We start from the raw sequence: 15,770 nt of genomic DNA on the forward strand, positions 1-15,770 counted from the left end.
AAAAAAAAAAAAAATGCATATTCAAGTTTCAGTCCTTTATGATCTCCTCTTACCATCCCATGCTCTTGTCCATTATGATTATAAAACTAGTACATTCTCAGATCTAATCATGTTCTCCCTCTCAAGCTGGGTCAACTTTTCCAAACGCCTACTGGACAGTTCTGCCTTAATGTAACTTGGATTTCTCTAAAACTGCACTACCCTCCTCTAAAATATACATTTCCTATCTATTCAATGCCGAGGCAACATTTCTTTCATTTAAATTACTAATTTGCCTTCATCTCTTTTTATTTCCTATTACTTCATTCTACCAATATTTCTCCTGTGCCTCTTACTTTTCTTTCCAACCACCACATACTCTGGTTCAGCACGTTATTATTTCATGATCGAAGCCACTGTAATAGATTACATCATGGTCTGTCTCCAAACTGCCGTCTTTCTAATCATTCTTCAGAACAACTCTCTATGAATTATCTATTCAATCAATTTCTCTGCTGCTCAAGGAGTTTCTAAAATTCCTTGTTGATGACAATATACAATTCAGATATTACAGTCTTATTTGAAAGTGATCTAATACTAGGCCTCAAATTAACATTTTTAATTTAACTATTACTCTTCCACATTCCAAGCAAACTATCCATTATTCTATCCATGATTCCCTAAAAACTCAATTTGTATGCTATTATCTGTATATTTGCTCCTCTTTATATTCTCAAACTCATTTTAATTTTCTGGGCCAACCTTAAATTCACTTTCGATTCTTTCCTTAAGTATTTAACGAATACCCACTTTATACTAGGATTTGAGAATAAAACACAGAATCAGACAGACAAGGTTCATGTTCTCTTAAAGATTACTTATTTGATGCAAATCAAATAATAAAGAAGTAAACAAGTACTATAATTTCTATCGTAAGAACTACTACTAAAAACAATAACCAGGTCACAGGGTTGGCAGAAAGGAGTGGGGGAATTTAACTTTACAGACAATCCACTCAGATTTCCTTGAGGCAGACAGAGTAACTAACAAAGTCCTGAAGTACAAATGTACTAAAAATATTTGAAGAATAACAAAGATGGTATGACTGACGCTTAGAGAGTACAGGCATTATCAGAGAGCATAGTACCACATGAGATTAGGTAGATGAGGGCAAGATTACATAGGGACTTAAAAGCTACAGTAATGCAAAGCCATTACGTGATTTTAAAGCAGAGGAGTGACATCATCTAATTTATATATTTTTAAAGACTTTTCTAAGTGCTGCATATGCAAAGGCACAAATTAAAAGGGAGAGATTATTTAGGAGACTACTGCAATCATCTAAGAGAGATCCTTTTTACAGAAAAGACTGATGAAGAAGAGCAAAGGAACAGAGGAATTAAGAGTGGCAGAATCAAGAGTTCTAATTTGGTTATGTTAGGTTTAAGATATCTATTAGACATGGACAAGGAAGTACAAAGTAGGTAGCTTGACAGGGAAGAGGACAAATTTGGGAGTTATCAGCATAAAAATTTTTTTCAAAACCATATAATTTACTAAGATAATTCAGGGAGAGTACAATAGAGAAGAAACAATGATTCAGGAGGATCATACAACATTTAGAATTGAAAAAAAAGAAGTTAGGCCAAGGAGAACGAGAAATGAGAAAGTAGTATCACAGAAGCAAAAAAAAAAAAAGTGTCCATAAAGGAGTAGCTATTCATGTGTTGAATGCATAAAAACTGTCTCCCCAACAAGGACTGCAGATCAGCTAGAATGGGTTGAAAGGACAATGAGAATCAAGGAAATGAGACAATAGATCAAGGTATACTGATGTGAAAGCGAACAGAAAAATGGGACAATAAATGAAAAGTGTCATGAGGTCCAGAGGAGATTTGGATTTGTTTCTTAAATCTAGAAAACACATTTGTTTACAGACTAAAAATCAAAACAAGAGGGAAATACTGATAACCAAGGAAGAATTATAGGAACCTTTCTATATCAGTTCAGCACAAAGTGAACTCACCCTCCTCTGACTTCATTCTACCTATTTTCTCCATAATTTATGTGACCTCCCCTGTGATTTTGTTTGCTTTTTGAACAGCACTATCACTCTCTAGTTATATGACCCTGGACAAATTACTCAACTTCTCTGTATCTCAGTTTAGTCATCTGTAAAACAGGAGTAATAAAATCTATTATAAACACACAAAATATATAAAGCATTTAGCATGTAGTAAGCAGTCATTCAATTGCAACATTATTAAGCTTAACTATTCATGTGTCTTTTCTCTACAGCTAGAACAAAGGTAATTAAAGGCAAAGACTTCCACATTCACTATATCAGGGATTTATCTACATTCTAACAATTATTCCATTCCACTAAACTTTAAAGACAAGTTTTTAAAAAGGTGAATTACCTCCATAGTTAATGCTAGACTCTGGTGTGTTGGAGATATCTAGGAGTGACCCTATAGAAAGGGAATGCTCAGCTGATGGGCGCTTACGGGGAGGAAACGGTGACACGTCTGTCTCTCTTGAAAGCTGAGCAAGTGTTTCTTTTAAACGACGTCTTTTGCGATTGCTGTTAGGGGTATTTAGAGAAAGCATTGACACTGATTTCTTGAGCTCAGGAGTATTTGCCTGTAATCAAAAGCAAAAAAGCTCAATTTACTTCCAAGGTTCTTTACTGAGACAGGAACAAGAGAAAAATATATTTACAAGTCTGACAAAATCTGGATTTGCACAATAATTTTATAACCCTACACTCTACCAGGCAATTCAGAAGTTTCGTAAAACATTAAATAGTCAAGAGACCACTGTAATTGTCTAACCCTGAGCACCTCGTTTTTCTTCATAGCCACTATCACCATTACATTTTCATCTGTAAACTTGTTTACTGTCTGCTCCTTCATTAGCCCGTAAACTTCACGAAGGCAGGGATCATTCACAGGCTGTTCACTGTATCCCTAGCACAGTGCCTGGACACAATGCTTTCTAATATGTGCTGAGTAACTCTTCATTTTTAAGAGTTCTCTCCCTAAATCTAAAGCACACTTTTTAAACTTTAAGAACTATACATTTTGAAGTCTGAAGAGAACACAATATGGTACTCTATAGATTTTACAGAAACAACTCATCTCCAATATTCCACTCAAAGTTATTAAATCCTAAAGTAAATCTTCCCATAAAGCCTACTTTCATAACTTTATGTCATTTTGGTGAGTGATACCACTCTTCACCAAGATCCACCCTAAAGACTAGATTTTCCTTGACTATATTCTACTATCAAACTCATCTTTTTAATGACATCTCTCCCCTTATCCTTCTTCAGTGGCTCCCAATACTTATAGGATAATATCCAAGCTCATTAATGTATTAAAACCTTTTTGATTCTATCTATCCATTATCTGTTGGCCTTCCTTCCCACAGTGTATTTTAAATCCATATTAAACTACTTGTTATTTTAATGTACTCTCAAAGTTTTCATGCCCTCTCCCAATTGGGGTTCTAACGAATGTCCTTATCTAGTTGTCCTACTAAGTTGGGTCAACATTTATTTGACTGTTTTAATCCCTCCTGAGTCTCTCAGAGTGAGGCTACCTAAAATATATCACTCAACTGCGGCACACATCATTCCCCATCGTAACTATGTACAAATCTATCTTTCCATTAAAAGTCTTAAGTTTCTGAAGATAGCGATGTTCTTGTTCATAACGTTATCACCAAGAATTAGCACAGAACAACATATATTGGGTTAAAATAATACACATTACATTGAATAGTTCCACTTAAATCTACACAGACTAAGATAACTTGATATCCCAATTGTTTTAATCATTCTGAAAGTCCTAAACACGCTCTCCAAATCTTCTGGACAGAAAAGTGTTATTTTCAAACAATCAAGCTCACAGAATAACTAAGGGGTTAAAAGCATACCTTTTCATATAAATACATAGTTTCTCCAGCTCGGGCATCCATTTGAATGCTTCCCCAGAACCACTAGGTGAGAGAAAAAACATTTTAATCAACAGTTTACATTTATTTTATCAGAGAAACTATTAACAGTGTTTTTAAAAACCAACCTCATTCTAGAATTACTTGCCTCTTGCTTGACAACATAAAGTTTCTTTGAAGGTTCAAAGGGAAGATCTTTTACTATATTCTCTTCAACTACAAGGTGAGTGCATCTTTCATCTCCAAGCGGTAAATATTTACCTCCTAAAGAGGAATGCACATAAGCATAGGTAAGCCGAGCTACTTATTTCCAAACTCAAAATTTTTAAGAGGTATATTGACCAGGAAGTGATTAAGCAGGCTTAGGGACTAAAATATATATAACTTTCACATTATGCTAAATTTTACCTTGCATTTCAGTCATTTCTTCCATATTGGTTTTCTCTTCATCTGAAAATCCCAGGAAACTTAAAATACAATCTTGAAATGGAGGAACTTTAAATTCATTTCTAAAGTCATCAACGGCTGCACAGAAATCCCTAAAAACAAAATGCACTCTTCTAAAACCAGTTTAATTTAAATTCAAGTGTTAGGTATATCAATTTACAACCTATAGCAATTCTTAAGGTCTTAGCATAATCTATCTATTGGAACGATTTAACATTTGGTCCTGAAATGTTCACAAAAACTTCAGTTTAAAAAAATTGATGTGTTCTCAGTCATCCCAAAAGTAACTTCTGACAAAATGTGATCACAGATAAGCTTTACAAGAGATTCAAATTTTTTCTCTATTATTTGAAGATTTATATGTGCTGTGTTCCAAGGTTTTCAAGAAATCTAAGTAATGATAACTTTCATGAAATCTTAAGTAATGATGAAGTGCCACAGCAAGAAATCATGAGCTTGGAAAACTAAGCAAAACAAGGCAATAAATTTTAAGCACCAATTAAAATGTAACCAGACAACATAAAATTTTAAAAATATGTAACAAAATCCAAATATCCAGATTTAGCTATTATCTAATAATTTCAGAGTGTTTATAATAGTCAAAATTACTTCACAAGGCAAAATCCAAAGATATCCAAGATATCCCTCAATTTTCAATTTTTTAATAATTTTTTATAACTTTGTTCTTCCTAGATTTTATTCCCCAAGCTACTCAGACTGAATTCATTTTTTCTATCTATGAAATAACTTTTTTCAGCACAAGGATTTATCTTTAAACCAGAATGTTTAATTTACATAATGAACTACTGAATTTCTGAACACTTACTGTTCATTCCGCCTTTCCCAAGCTTTATAAATCCATTCTGGCTTCATAATTGGAGTACCTAGACTCACAGCAACCTAAAAATATAAACATTACAATGAATTTTCTCCTTAAATAACTGCATTCAAGGAACTTCTAAACAGTTAACATACTTAATTTTTTGCAGTTTTAGATCACTATCTGCTTTGTAACAAAATAATTTAAAAATTAACAAACTGTCTTCCAATCATACAAGTTAGGGTAAAATAACTTTAAAACAAGTTCCATGGTGTCCAAACTGTTTCCTTATTTCATTTTAAATAAATATATCTCTGAAGTTCATCTTCATTAAATTTCTATTTCTCCATTCTTCACGTTTAATTCCTTGAAAGTATGACCCTCAAGATGGCACTACAGAAGAAGACATCTGACTAAGTCACTAAAACCTTATATATGAGTTGAAATATTTAGGGTAAATTGAAGAGTACACTAAAATTATCATTTGCTACACAAATACACTAAGGGAGACTAAGAAAAATCATAAAACTTGCTAAGACATTCAACTACAATCTTAAACTAAGATTCCAATCCTAATAAGAGTATTTTCTCCTTTTATAATATTAACAAGTTAAATCTTAGAACCACTTTATAAGAGCAGAGCTCTGTTCTTATAAAGGGCACTTAGGTGGCCAGGCACAGTGGCTCACACCTATAATCCCAGCACTTTGGCAGGCCAAGGTGGGCGGATCACCTGAGGTCGGGAGTTTGAGAACACCCTGGCCAATATGGTGAAACCCTGTCTCTACGAAAACTACAAAAATTAGCCAGGCGTGGTGGTGTGCACCTGTAGTCCCAGCTACTCGGGAGGCTGAGGCAGGAAAATGGCATGAACCCGGGAGGCAGAGCTTGCAGTGAGCTGAGATGGCACCACTGCACTCCAGCCTGGGCAGCAGAGTGAGACTGCATCTCAAAAAAAAAAAAAAAAAAAAAAAAAGGCACTTAGACAAGAGTGAATTACCTACTCTCACAATTCCTACAATGTTATTCATCTACCAACCCCCACGATCCTAGTGATCTTTCAACACCTCACTCAAGTTCCATTGTCTACTTAAAACTTAACCACTCTTGACGGGCATAGTGGTTCACATATGTAATCTCAACACTTTGGGAGGCCAAGGCAGGAGGATCACTTAAACCCAGGAATTCGAAAGCAGCCTGGGTAACAGAGCAAGACCCCATCTCTATTAAAAAAAAAAAAAAAGAAAAACTTAACCAGTCTTATGATTTAAAATTTTTTACTAAATATACTCATAGCAAAAATTGAGATTCTGTTCTTTAATTGTGGAAGAAATAGGTAAAAGACTGCTATTATTAAACCCATCCCAAAATAATACTGTATTGAAATACACAAAAATACCCAAGTTTACATACCCTGAATTTTTCTCCTTGTGTACAATTTGCCACCAAATGTGTAACTTTTGAATTAAAGTCTTTTCGAATGACTCCACCCATGTGATGGACCAATGTCACCAATCGGACCTCAAAAGAAAAATTAAGCAACATTGACTTTCTGATTAATTTGAACAAAATTTTAAACTATGTTTACCACTCATTTAGCATTGACTAAATACTTTCTATTTATAAAATACAGGATTTTTATAAAGCTATTAAATTTTATGTCAAAATAAGTATAAAAAAAGATTAGTTTGCCTATTAACACAGGCAAAATTATAGAGGTGGTATTAGTAAAGATTTCACACAAAAGTAAATTAAACAACCACCTTTCCTATGGCCTAAATACATTGCTTTTTAATACCATACTGTGTAAATATAATGTTTTTTTTTTTTAAATACCAAGTTTTATCACATCAAGACTCTTCCCACAAAATTAGAGTAATACCCATCAGTTCCAACAACAAAGTATTGTGAACCAAAGAACTTTCTATGAATTCTCTAGGGCAATAGAATACTTTAAGGCTGAACTTGTAGTAAGAAATTGCAATGTATAAACAAAAACTTTAAACAACGTAGCCAATATGATAACAAGAGAGTCAAACAGAATTGCTATGAAATCTTTCTATTAATTCATATCAAGCCAGCCTAGACAAAACACTGGTCTCTTTATAAGCCGCTTCAGGATTTGTTTCTTCACAAAATTTAAAATCTGGTATAGCCGTAATTTTATCCTTCAATATTTTAAAAAGAAAACCATAATACTAAAAAGGAAAAAAAAAATGCCAATTTTAATTAATTTTGCTATAAAAAATATGCTTTGAATTTGTTTCATAATACTTACTAGTTCTTCTTTTTTCCTAAATCCAGTAAAGCATAGTACTAGATTCATCATACTTGTACAATACAATGGGCGACATGAAAATGGCAAAGGCTGAAAGATACAATTTTAAATGTGAGCTTTCTCTTTAGTAGAAAATACAACACAACTTTCTCAAGCTAAACGTATTTCCCCTCTTGCCATTCAACTTTCCCAATCCAAAGATTTACTGGCATTTTTCAATATGAAACAAAAAAACTGCAAAAAGACAGATTGCAAGTTTCCCAATAAAACTATTTCCCCTGATTCCTTAATCATATGTAATATACATAATCTAGACACACTCTACTCTCAGAAAATTAAACAAATATTAAATGCACTCTGACAGACATGAAGCAAAGTCTATAAGCAAAGTTTTCAGACTCCATACACTACTATAAATGATTCTAATTAATGTTATTAAAACAGGTCAGAGGCATTTTATAATAAACACTGAGTAAATACAACACATACACTTAAATATAATTCTAATCTTTAAGCTAATAAATGGTGACATTCAGTAAATAATTTACTCAACGGTTGTGGGTGTGTGTGTGTATAAAAGAAAGAGAATGGTTTAAAAACAATAAAAGAATAAACTTGATTTTCATCATTATATATGATTATTTTTCAAAATTTGGTCTTTTAAAGTTTATTTGGGTTTTGAAACCAACCACTCCAAATCAAAATGTTAGAGAATTAAAGGTTAACATGTGCTTACTATTACTAACATGTATAACAATAGAAGTACAAAGACGTAAGCAATTTTAAGTAAATAAGGCAAGCTTAAGAATGCCAAGACAGCCAAATAGGCCCTAACTCTCATACAACTCATATTGAAATGCTGTTTAAAAACAAAAAGCGGCTGGGCACAGTGGCTCACACCTGTAATCACAACACTTTGGGAGGCAAAGGCAGGTAGATCACATGAGGTCAGGAGTTCGAGACCAGTCTGGCCAACATAGTGAAATCCTGTCTCTACTAAAAATAGAAAAGACTTAGCCAGGTATGGCAACGTGCACCTGCAGTCTCAGCTACTTGGGAGGCTGAGGCAGGAGAATCGCTTGAAACCGGGAAAGTGGAGCTTGCAGTGAGCGGAGATCATTTATTTATTTATTAAATAAATAAATACAAAAAGCTAAAATAATTTTCGAATTTTAAGTTACACAGTAACTGATAAAAATGGAACTGTGGCATCTGTTCTGTGTTGAGAAAAATAAAACTTTACGTATATGTATGAATTTCTGGAACCCAAGTTTAAGCAAGCAATCTTCTCTAAGACATTGTGATATTAAGATTGTGTATAGGCCGGGTGTGGTGGCTCACACCTGTAATCCCAGCACTTTGGGAGGCCAAGGCGAGTGGATCATGAGGTCAGGAGATCAAGACCATCCTTGATCTCCTGGTAACACGGTGAAACCCCGTTTCTACTAAAAGTACAAAAAATTAGCAGGGCATGGTGGCGGGTGCCTGTAGTCCCAGCTACTCAGGAGGCCGAGGTAGGAGAAAGGTATGAATCCGGGAGGCCGAGCTTGCAGTGAGCCAAGATCACGCCACTGCACTCCAGCCTGGGCGACAGAGCAAGACTCCGTCTCAAAAATAAAAAAAAGACTGTGTATATGTCTGTGTATATGCATATGTACAGTTATCATTATTTAACTTTGAAAGGCTTTAGCTTTTCACTACTAAGTTTAAAATGGAGGAATTAAAGGACCACATTAGAGTAGCTACTATTATTCCTATTCTAAATATTTTACTCTCAACAATCAATGAGATTTTTCCAAATAAATTTTTTGCTAATTAAAATTCATTAATAAAAATTTAAACTTGAAAAGTCATAATAAATGTATATGCTTACCTCTCCTTTTTGTGAACAATTTAATACAATTGGTGGTCCAATAACTCTACAATCAGCCTTGTAGAGGTCATTAAAGACAGAATCCTGAAAGTCCATGACTACGAATACATTTTCAAATTCTGGAGAATCCAAACCTTCAAATTCTTCCACTGACTCCATCTTTACAAAGCCCACTTTAATGTCCTTTTAATCACATAGTTAGCAGAAATAAAAATTATTTATATATCAAATAATCCATCTGTCTCGCTAAATAAGGCTTAATCAATTCATTATCAACTTTAATATGTTTATATTTGTAGAAAGTAAGTTTCAATCACACAATAATCAGCATTACACTTAATGAACAACCATATTTCTTTACGTACTTACATTTTTACATATACATATCTCCATTCAAATTAAGTTCTTAAATTTTAAAGATCAATATTATAAAGGTATAATTCTGACTTTTTACTTATTAGTCATAAATCATCGAGTATGCATAAGTTCCATAAAATTAGAATGCTAAAGTTTTTAAGTACATGCATTTTGATATCAAGATGCATTAGAAAGATATCCACTACTGACCAAGAAAATGATACCATACATAAAGTTCTTATTGTATAAATTAACTATCTTCAGAAAAATAGGAAAACATTACTATACCACTTAATACTTACAGAAAGGAAAATTAGCATAATCATTTTAGTAGACATGTGAGAAATAAGAGAAAGATGTGCAATATGTAGCAGCTGTAGCATGGCAAATGTAGGATATAAAAAGGCAAGTTACTTACAGTAAACACTTTATACATCCACGAAAAATAATGAAGATACTGAAGTATCTATATAACTCTTGTAACTCTTGTGTTAAATTAAAAATAAAAATGAAAAAAATTTTAAAAAACTCAAAATGGGTCAGTATTTGAATTTTATTTGCAAGGCTAGTGTGATGTGCTAAATTATGTACCCCCAAAATTCATGTTGAAGCCCTAACCTAGAATGAAGAATGAAGCCTTTAGAATGTGACTACATTTGGAGATAAGGACTTTAAAGAGGTAATTAGGTTAAATGAGATCATATGGGTGGGACCTAATCCAATCTGGTGTCCCAATAAGAGGAAACGCCAGGGATGCAAGGACACATACAAGAAAGGCCATGTGAGGACAGCAAAAGGAGACTGCAAGCCAAAGCAAGAGGCCTCAAGAGAAACTAAACCTGCACACACCTTAACCTTGGACTTCTAGCCTCCAGAACTGTGAGAAAAGAAATTTCTACTGTTTAAGCAATTAACTATGTGGTATTTTGTTACGGCAGCCCTAGCAAACTACAACACCTGGATTCCAGAATTAGATTATTTCACATGCTGAAGCAAATTCCCTGACTATAAATTACCGTGATTTATAATTTTGGAAATACAGCAAGAATTTAGACTAAATATAAAATTAATGAGAAAAAAGAAGCTAAGGAGTTTAAAAGAAAATTATCAGATCTTTGTAGATTTTGTGTCATTTAAAGTTAATAATGAAATCCTTATAAAGTAATTTGGTATTATTTAAAATATATGCTACAGTTTTTTTTAAAGTACACTCGAACACCCGAATTTTTAAAGTATAAAACAGTTTCTATTTGTTAAGCTTCAGATTGCACAAAATACACCTTGTGCCTAATTCCAATCACCAGAAAGTAGAATAATACAATCAAGGGAAGTGCAGCATGCCACATGCAATGAGTTGCTTTGACCTACCATATTAATAACACTTTTTATTAATTTTTCATCCGATTTTCCAGGACAACTTTCTTTTATCTTTATAACAGGGACTTCCATTATTTTAACAGTCTGTGGAAAAGACACTTAAGTATGAGGTTAAGAAAGTTATGAAACTATTAACACACTGATGGAAGAAAAATTGCATTACAAAAAAAAAACTAAACTAAACTAAACCCTAAAACTCCATACCTTTAAGGCTTTTATAAGTTCTTCTTGTTTTCCAGCTTCTTGAACCAATATCACTCTTGTTTCAATCTGAGGCATCTCTTCTGTTAAAATTTAAAATGTTTCAATATGTTTATCATGTATTAACATCACAATCAATAGCTCCTTATCGCTCTTTTGGCTGTATCTGGTATGTATTACATCTTTGAGGGAATCATAACTTTCTCTAAATTTAATAGAACTCAACTCCCAACTTATTATAAAAATATTTGGCTATATATCACTTTAGAGAGAGAGAAACCATATTGTAGCAGGGTATAGAAACATCATTCCTCCTAGCCAGAGAATGCGCTATCTTACATAGTTATCCTCCTCAACAGTGCATACAATTTTAGGAAAGACCCATTTATAAAGTGGTAAAGGAAAAAGTAGCTCTTCACCTAACTAATCATGACTGTGTAACTTCTAGCAAACAATGTTGTAGCTAGACCGCCCTCACATACAGAAAACGGAATATCCAAATTAAGATGCCTCCCTTTTCAAAGCTGCAAAGCATACAAATAATCCAAATAATACTCAGAAAAATGACATAGTTTAAAGGAATTCTGTCAACAAATATTCACTTAATACCTGTGCTCTAGCATTACAGTTGGTATTAAAATTAAATCATAAGAAAGTCACTAGTAAGTTTGGAATTAAAATAGAAATTGATTGTTTTAAAGCAGGTAACAGGTTTACCTTCTACATATGAAGTAGATTCAATAAGTAAGTTTTCCTTGGAAATCTCAGTAACTTTAGAATCAAAAATGGAAGAGTCTGCCAAGCTAGTCCTCCCAGTAGTGGATGTTAATACACTATTTTCAGCCATGATTTGTATTCTTCTAAATCAGCTGAAAAAATAAAATTTGAATAAAAATACATAAACATGGTCATTGGGCAAAAATAAGTATTAGAGGCTCTTCTGTACCTAGAATTTATAAAAAGTATTATTACCCATTTTTTTAATGAACCAAAGAAAGTCACTGAACTTCTCTGAGCCTCTTTTTCTGTAAAATAAACATACTAATACCTGACTCACAGGAATACAATAAAAATAATGTATCAAAAGCACATAGAACATTACTAGACATACAACACTCAACTGTAATCATAAATATTATTCTACCTCCCTTCTCCACACCTTTGCCCTCAACCAATTTCTCTTCCTATATTCACTTGTAACACCACCATAACACACCTCCCACAAAAATCCCAGCCGAAAATCTGAGATCTATCCTTATTCTTTCCTCTCCCACATTTCCCTCCCCAAAATTCCTATCAATCCTACCTCAAATATTTCTGGGATCTGGCCTCCCTTCTCTATACACTCAATGCCACAATGGTCACTTGGTCTAATAAAACAGGTCCACACAACTTTACCATCAGTTTCTTTAGAAATCATTCTCCACATGGTTTTCAGGAATATGCACCTAAATACAAATGTGACCATATCACTTCCCTGCTTAACAACTTCTGTGAGTCCTCCTTATATGTCCAAGTCCAAATTCACCACCAAGTTCACAATTTGGTCCCAGCCTAACTATTCACCCTCACCATCTGTAACTCCCCCAGTCCCTATACAATCTATGCAACAGCAACAATGAATTTTTCAGCTATTTTTCACACACAAATCATAATTTACATCACATCTATTTGCATTTAGTGCTCGACTCTCCAGCTAGCTTGTCTTCTAACCCCCAATCCATCACTCTTGACTCATACTCTGTGGATGTCTCTAAACCTCTCCTGTATAATTGGGCTGCTCCCTTGTCAGTATTTTCGTAATTCTTTAAAAACACCTCTACCCTAAAAGGTTTGACAAAACAATTATGCATTGATGAGTGCCAATATAACTCTGGACTATGAAAGAAAATCCTTTTTTAAGTTTTCCAGTACTTAAGAAGAGTTTAAAAGCTAGACAGGGAATAAAAGGTTTAACAGGTTTTCATCAGGGTGGGTTTGGTGGCTCACATCTGAAATCCCAGCACTTCCGGAGGCCAAGGCAGGAGGATCACTTGAGGCCAGAATTTCAACACCAGACTGGGCAACATAGCAAGACCCCATCTCTACAACAAATTTAAAAATTAGCCAGGTGTGGTGGCAGGTGCCTATAGTAGCTACTCAAGAGGCTGAGACTGGGTACCACTTGAACCCAGGAGTTTGAGGTTGTAGTGAGCTGTGATCCCACCACTGCACTCCTGCCTAGGTGATAGAGCAAGACCCTGTCTCTCTAAAAAAAATTTTTTTAGAGATTTTTATCAATTTTCAATAAGTCAACTTTACTGAGAGAAAATTTCTAAAATATTAGGCAAATATACAGAGGACCCACTTTTAACAAGAGCTACATGTCAGACTTTCCCCTTTCCTACTTCTTCAGATTAATAAAATATACAAATACCTTCCTCCAGAGTCTTAGCAAAGTAACAGTTTAAACTGTATGCTGTGAAGAAACAGTAAGGTATCATAACATCATTTTTGGATGCTGAAAATAAGGAATGTAATAACCTGCACACTAATAACAGCACAGCTCTTATCGTGTCATGTGACACTTCAAAATCAGGCAACTCAGCTTCCTGTCTCAGCCCTGCACATAGCCAGTGATGGAACACACGTAGTACTACAACTCAAATCTAGTTAATATGAAAACTGATTAGATGTCTTAAAGTGAACAACAAACAACTATTCTCATGTAATATTCACAATATGGATATTTCTTATTGCTTTACCATACATCCATGTCAATTATTATTCTAAGGCTCTCCAAAGGAGCGGTCCAATAATTGTAACAATCTTAATTTAGAATCAATGATAAATTCTATCCAGCCCTATTATTTTAAGTCTTCTACACTCAACCCTTTCCAATGAAAATGCATTAATGTGGCTTTCATTCGAAGTCCCCTTAAAAGGTGGTTTAAAAAAAAAGTCAGGAGATGAGCTAACCTGCTTTAAGGACTGGAGGAGGCAAATCAAAAATACCATTTGAAAGGCCGGGCGCGGTGGCTCACGCTTGTAATCCCAGCACTTTCGGAGGCCAAGGCGGGCGGATCACAAGTTCGAGACCAGCCTGGCCAACACAGTGAAACCCCGTCTCTACTAAAAATACAAAAATTAGCTGGGCGTGGTGGCAGGCGCCTGTAATCCCAGGTACTCAGGAGGCTGACGCAGGAGAATCGCTTGAACCCGCGAGGTGGAGGTTGCAGTGAGGCGAGATGCTGCCACTGCACTCCAGCCTAGGTGACAAGAGGTAGACTCCGTCTTAAGAAAAAAAAAAAAATTGAAAATATTTACGTTTTTCTCCTATGCATCCCTCTTTAAGAGGGAGCACAACAAATGATCAAAAGCAGATGATTAATAAAAGGGAGGGAGCGTAGCAGATGATCAAAAGCAGATGATTAATAATTAAAATTGTCCCTGATGACACTGTATATGATCAATTTATTGCCAAAACAGCTTCAAAATTTATAGAGAAAAAGAGATGCATGGTAACTTGATGACTAACATCCAACAGTCTGATTAGAAATTGAAATATATTAATGACTTTTTTTCAAGTTACTGTATTCCAGAAGCCTTTAAAATAAGCACAATAGGATCAGTGTTCATAAACCTACACGGCTTCTCACCCAAGAACAGACCCAAAGAGCTTCTAGCTAAACACACCATAACACATGCCCCCTTTTATCCCAGAGATAAAATTTGCCATGTAAACAAACATTCAAGTTTCCTTTTACTTAAATACTTTTTAGGTAATCATCTTCCAAGGTGAAGGACTAAAATGCAATCCTGGGTATAATGGTGGTGTTATTAACAATAACGTTACTATTAACAACTGACATTTACTTAACGCTTAATACGTGGCAGACATTGTCCTAAACCTTTTAATCTCTGCAGTAATCCTAAGAGGCAGGTACTATTATTATTTTCAATGTATAGATGAAGAAACCTAGGAACAGAGAGGTTAAGTAACTACCCCTAAGTCAAACTATTAGTAAGGGGTAAAAGAGGTATTCAAAGCCGGGCTGAATCCAGAGGCTGCGCCTTTAACCACTAAGCCAGACACATCTGTGCCGGGTGGCTGGGGAGGAAGAGGGGCGGATGGCCTGGATTTATCTTGCAAAAACGAAAAACTAAACTTCCCGCAAAGAAGCCAGGATGAATCCTAGAATAAAACCACTGCACACTCTGAGATAAGCCCCCAAAGGCTGCAAGTGCCGGCCTCCAGAGCCACAGGGCCGCGCGGCTTGCCAAAATCCCTTTCCCAACTCCCTCCCTTCACCCACACTCTTCCGTCCAAAAGAGCCAACAGGTGAGGGCGAAGATACCCAGCAATACTGGGGGCTTCGGGCTCCCACTCCGCGTCAGGGCCCAGCTGCTGGGGGTGGGGTGCGGCGAGGCAGTTCCCGGAGCCGGGAAGCCAGAGCTGGGGCGCTCCGGAATTCGCGGTCACTAGGGGCGGGGACGTCGAC

At 35.1% G+C, this 15,770-nt stretch overlaps 1 protein-coding gene across 4 annotated transcripts in view; it reads right to left on the reverse strand.

The window, feature by feature from the left end:
• Positions 1 to 15,770, reverse strand: part of ECT2 (epithelial cell transforming 2) — an 80,812-nt gene that overhangs the window by 64,798 nt on the left and 244 nt on the right. For 2 of the 4 annotated variants that reach the window (XM_009201351.4, XM_003894821.3), the window contains exons 2-12: positions 12,007 to 12,158; positions 11,293 to 11,372; positions 11,080 to 11,172; positions 9,355 to 9,537; positions 7,482 to 7,571; positions 6,617 to 6,724; positions 5,210 to 5,283; positions 4,345 to 4,475; positions 4,085 to 4,200; positions 3,919 to 3,981; positions 2,400 to 2,622 (exon numbers count right to left, since the gene is read on the reverse strand). In XM_009201351.4, the coding sequence (XP_009199615.1) occupies positions 2,400 to 2,622; positions 3,919 to 3,981; positions 4,085 to 4,200; positions 4,345 to 4,475; positions 5,210 to 5,283; positions 6,617 to 6,724; positions 7,482 to 7,571; positions 9,355 to 9,537; positions 11,080 to 11,172; positions 11,293 to 11,372; positions 12,007 to 12,136 (1,291 nt within the window). In that variant the 5' untranslated portion in view covers positions 12,137 to 12,158. The remainder of the gene's footprint in view (positions 1 to 2,399; positions 2,623 to 3,918; positions 3,982 to 4,084; positions 4,201 to 4,344; positions 4,476 to 5,209; positions 5,284 to 6,616; positions 6,725 to 7,481; positions 7,572 to 9,354; positions 9,538 to 11,079; positions 11,173 to 11,292; positions 11,373 to 12,006; positions 12,159 to 15,770) is intronic. The other 2 variants (XM_003894820.3, XM_009201353.3) reach the window with 1 other exon arrangement.

The sequence above is a fragment of the Papio anubis genome, chromosome 2 (assembly GCF_008728515.1).
Source record: "Papio anubis isolate 15944 chromosome 2, Panubis1.0, whole genome shotgun sequence".
Taxonomy (NCBI): domain Eukaryota; kingdom Metazoa; phylum Chordata; class Mammalia; order Primates; family Cercopithecidae; genus Papio; species Papio anubis.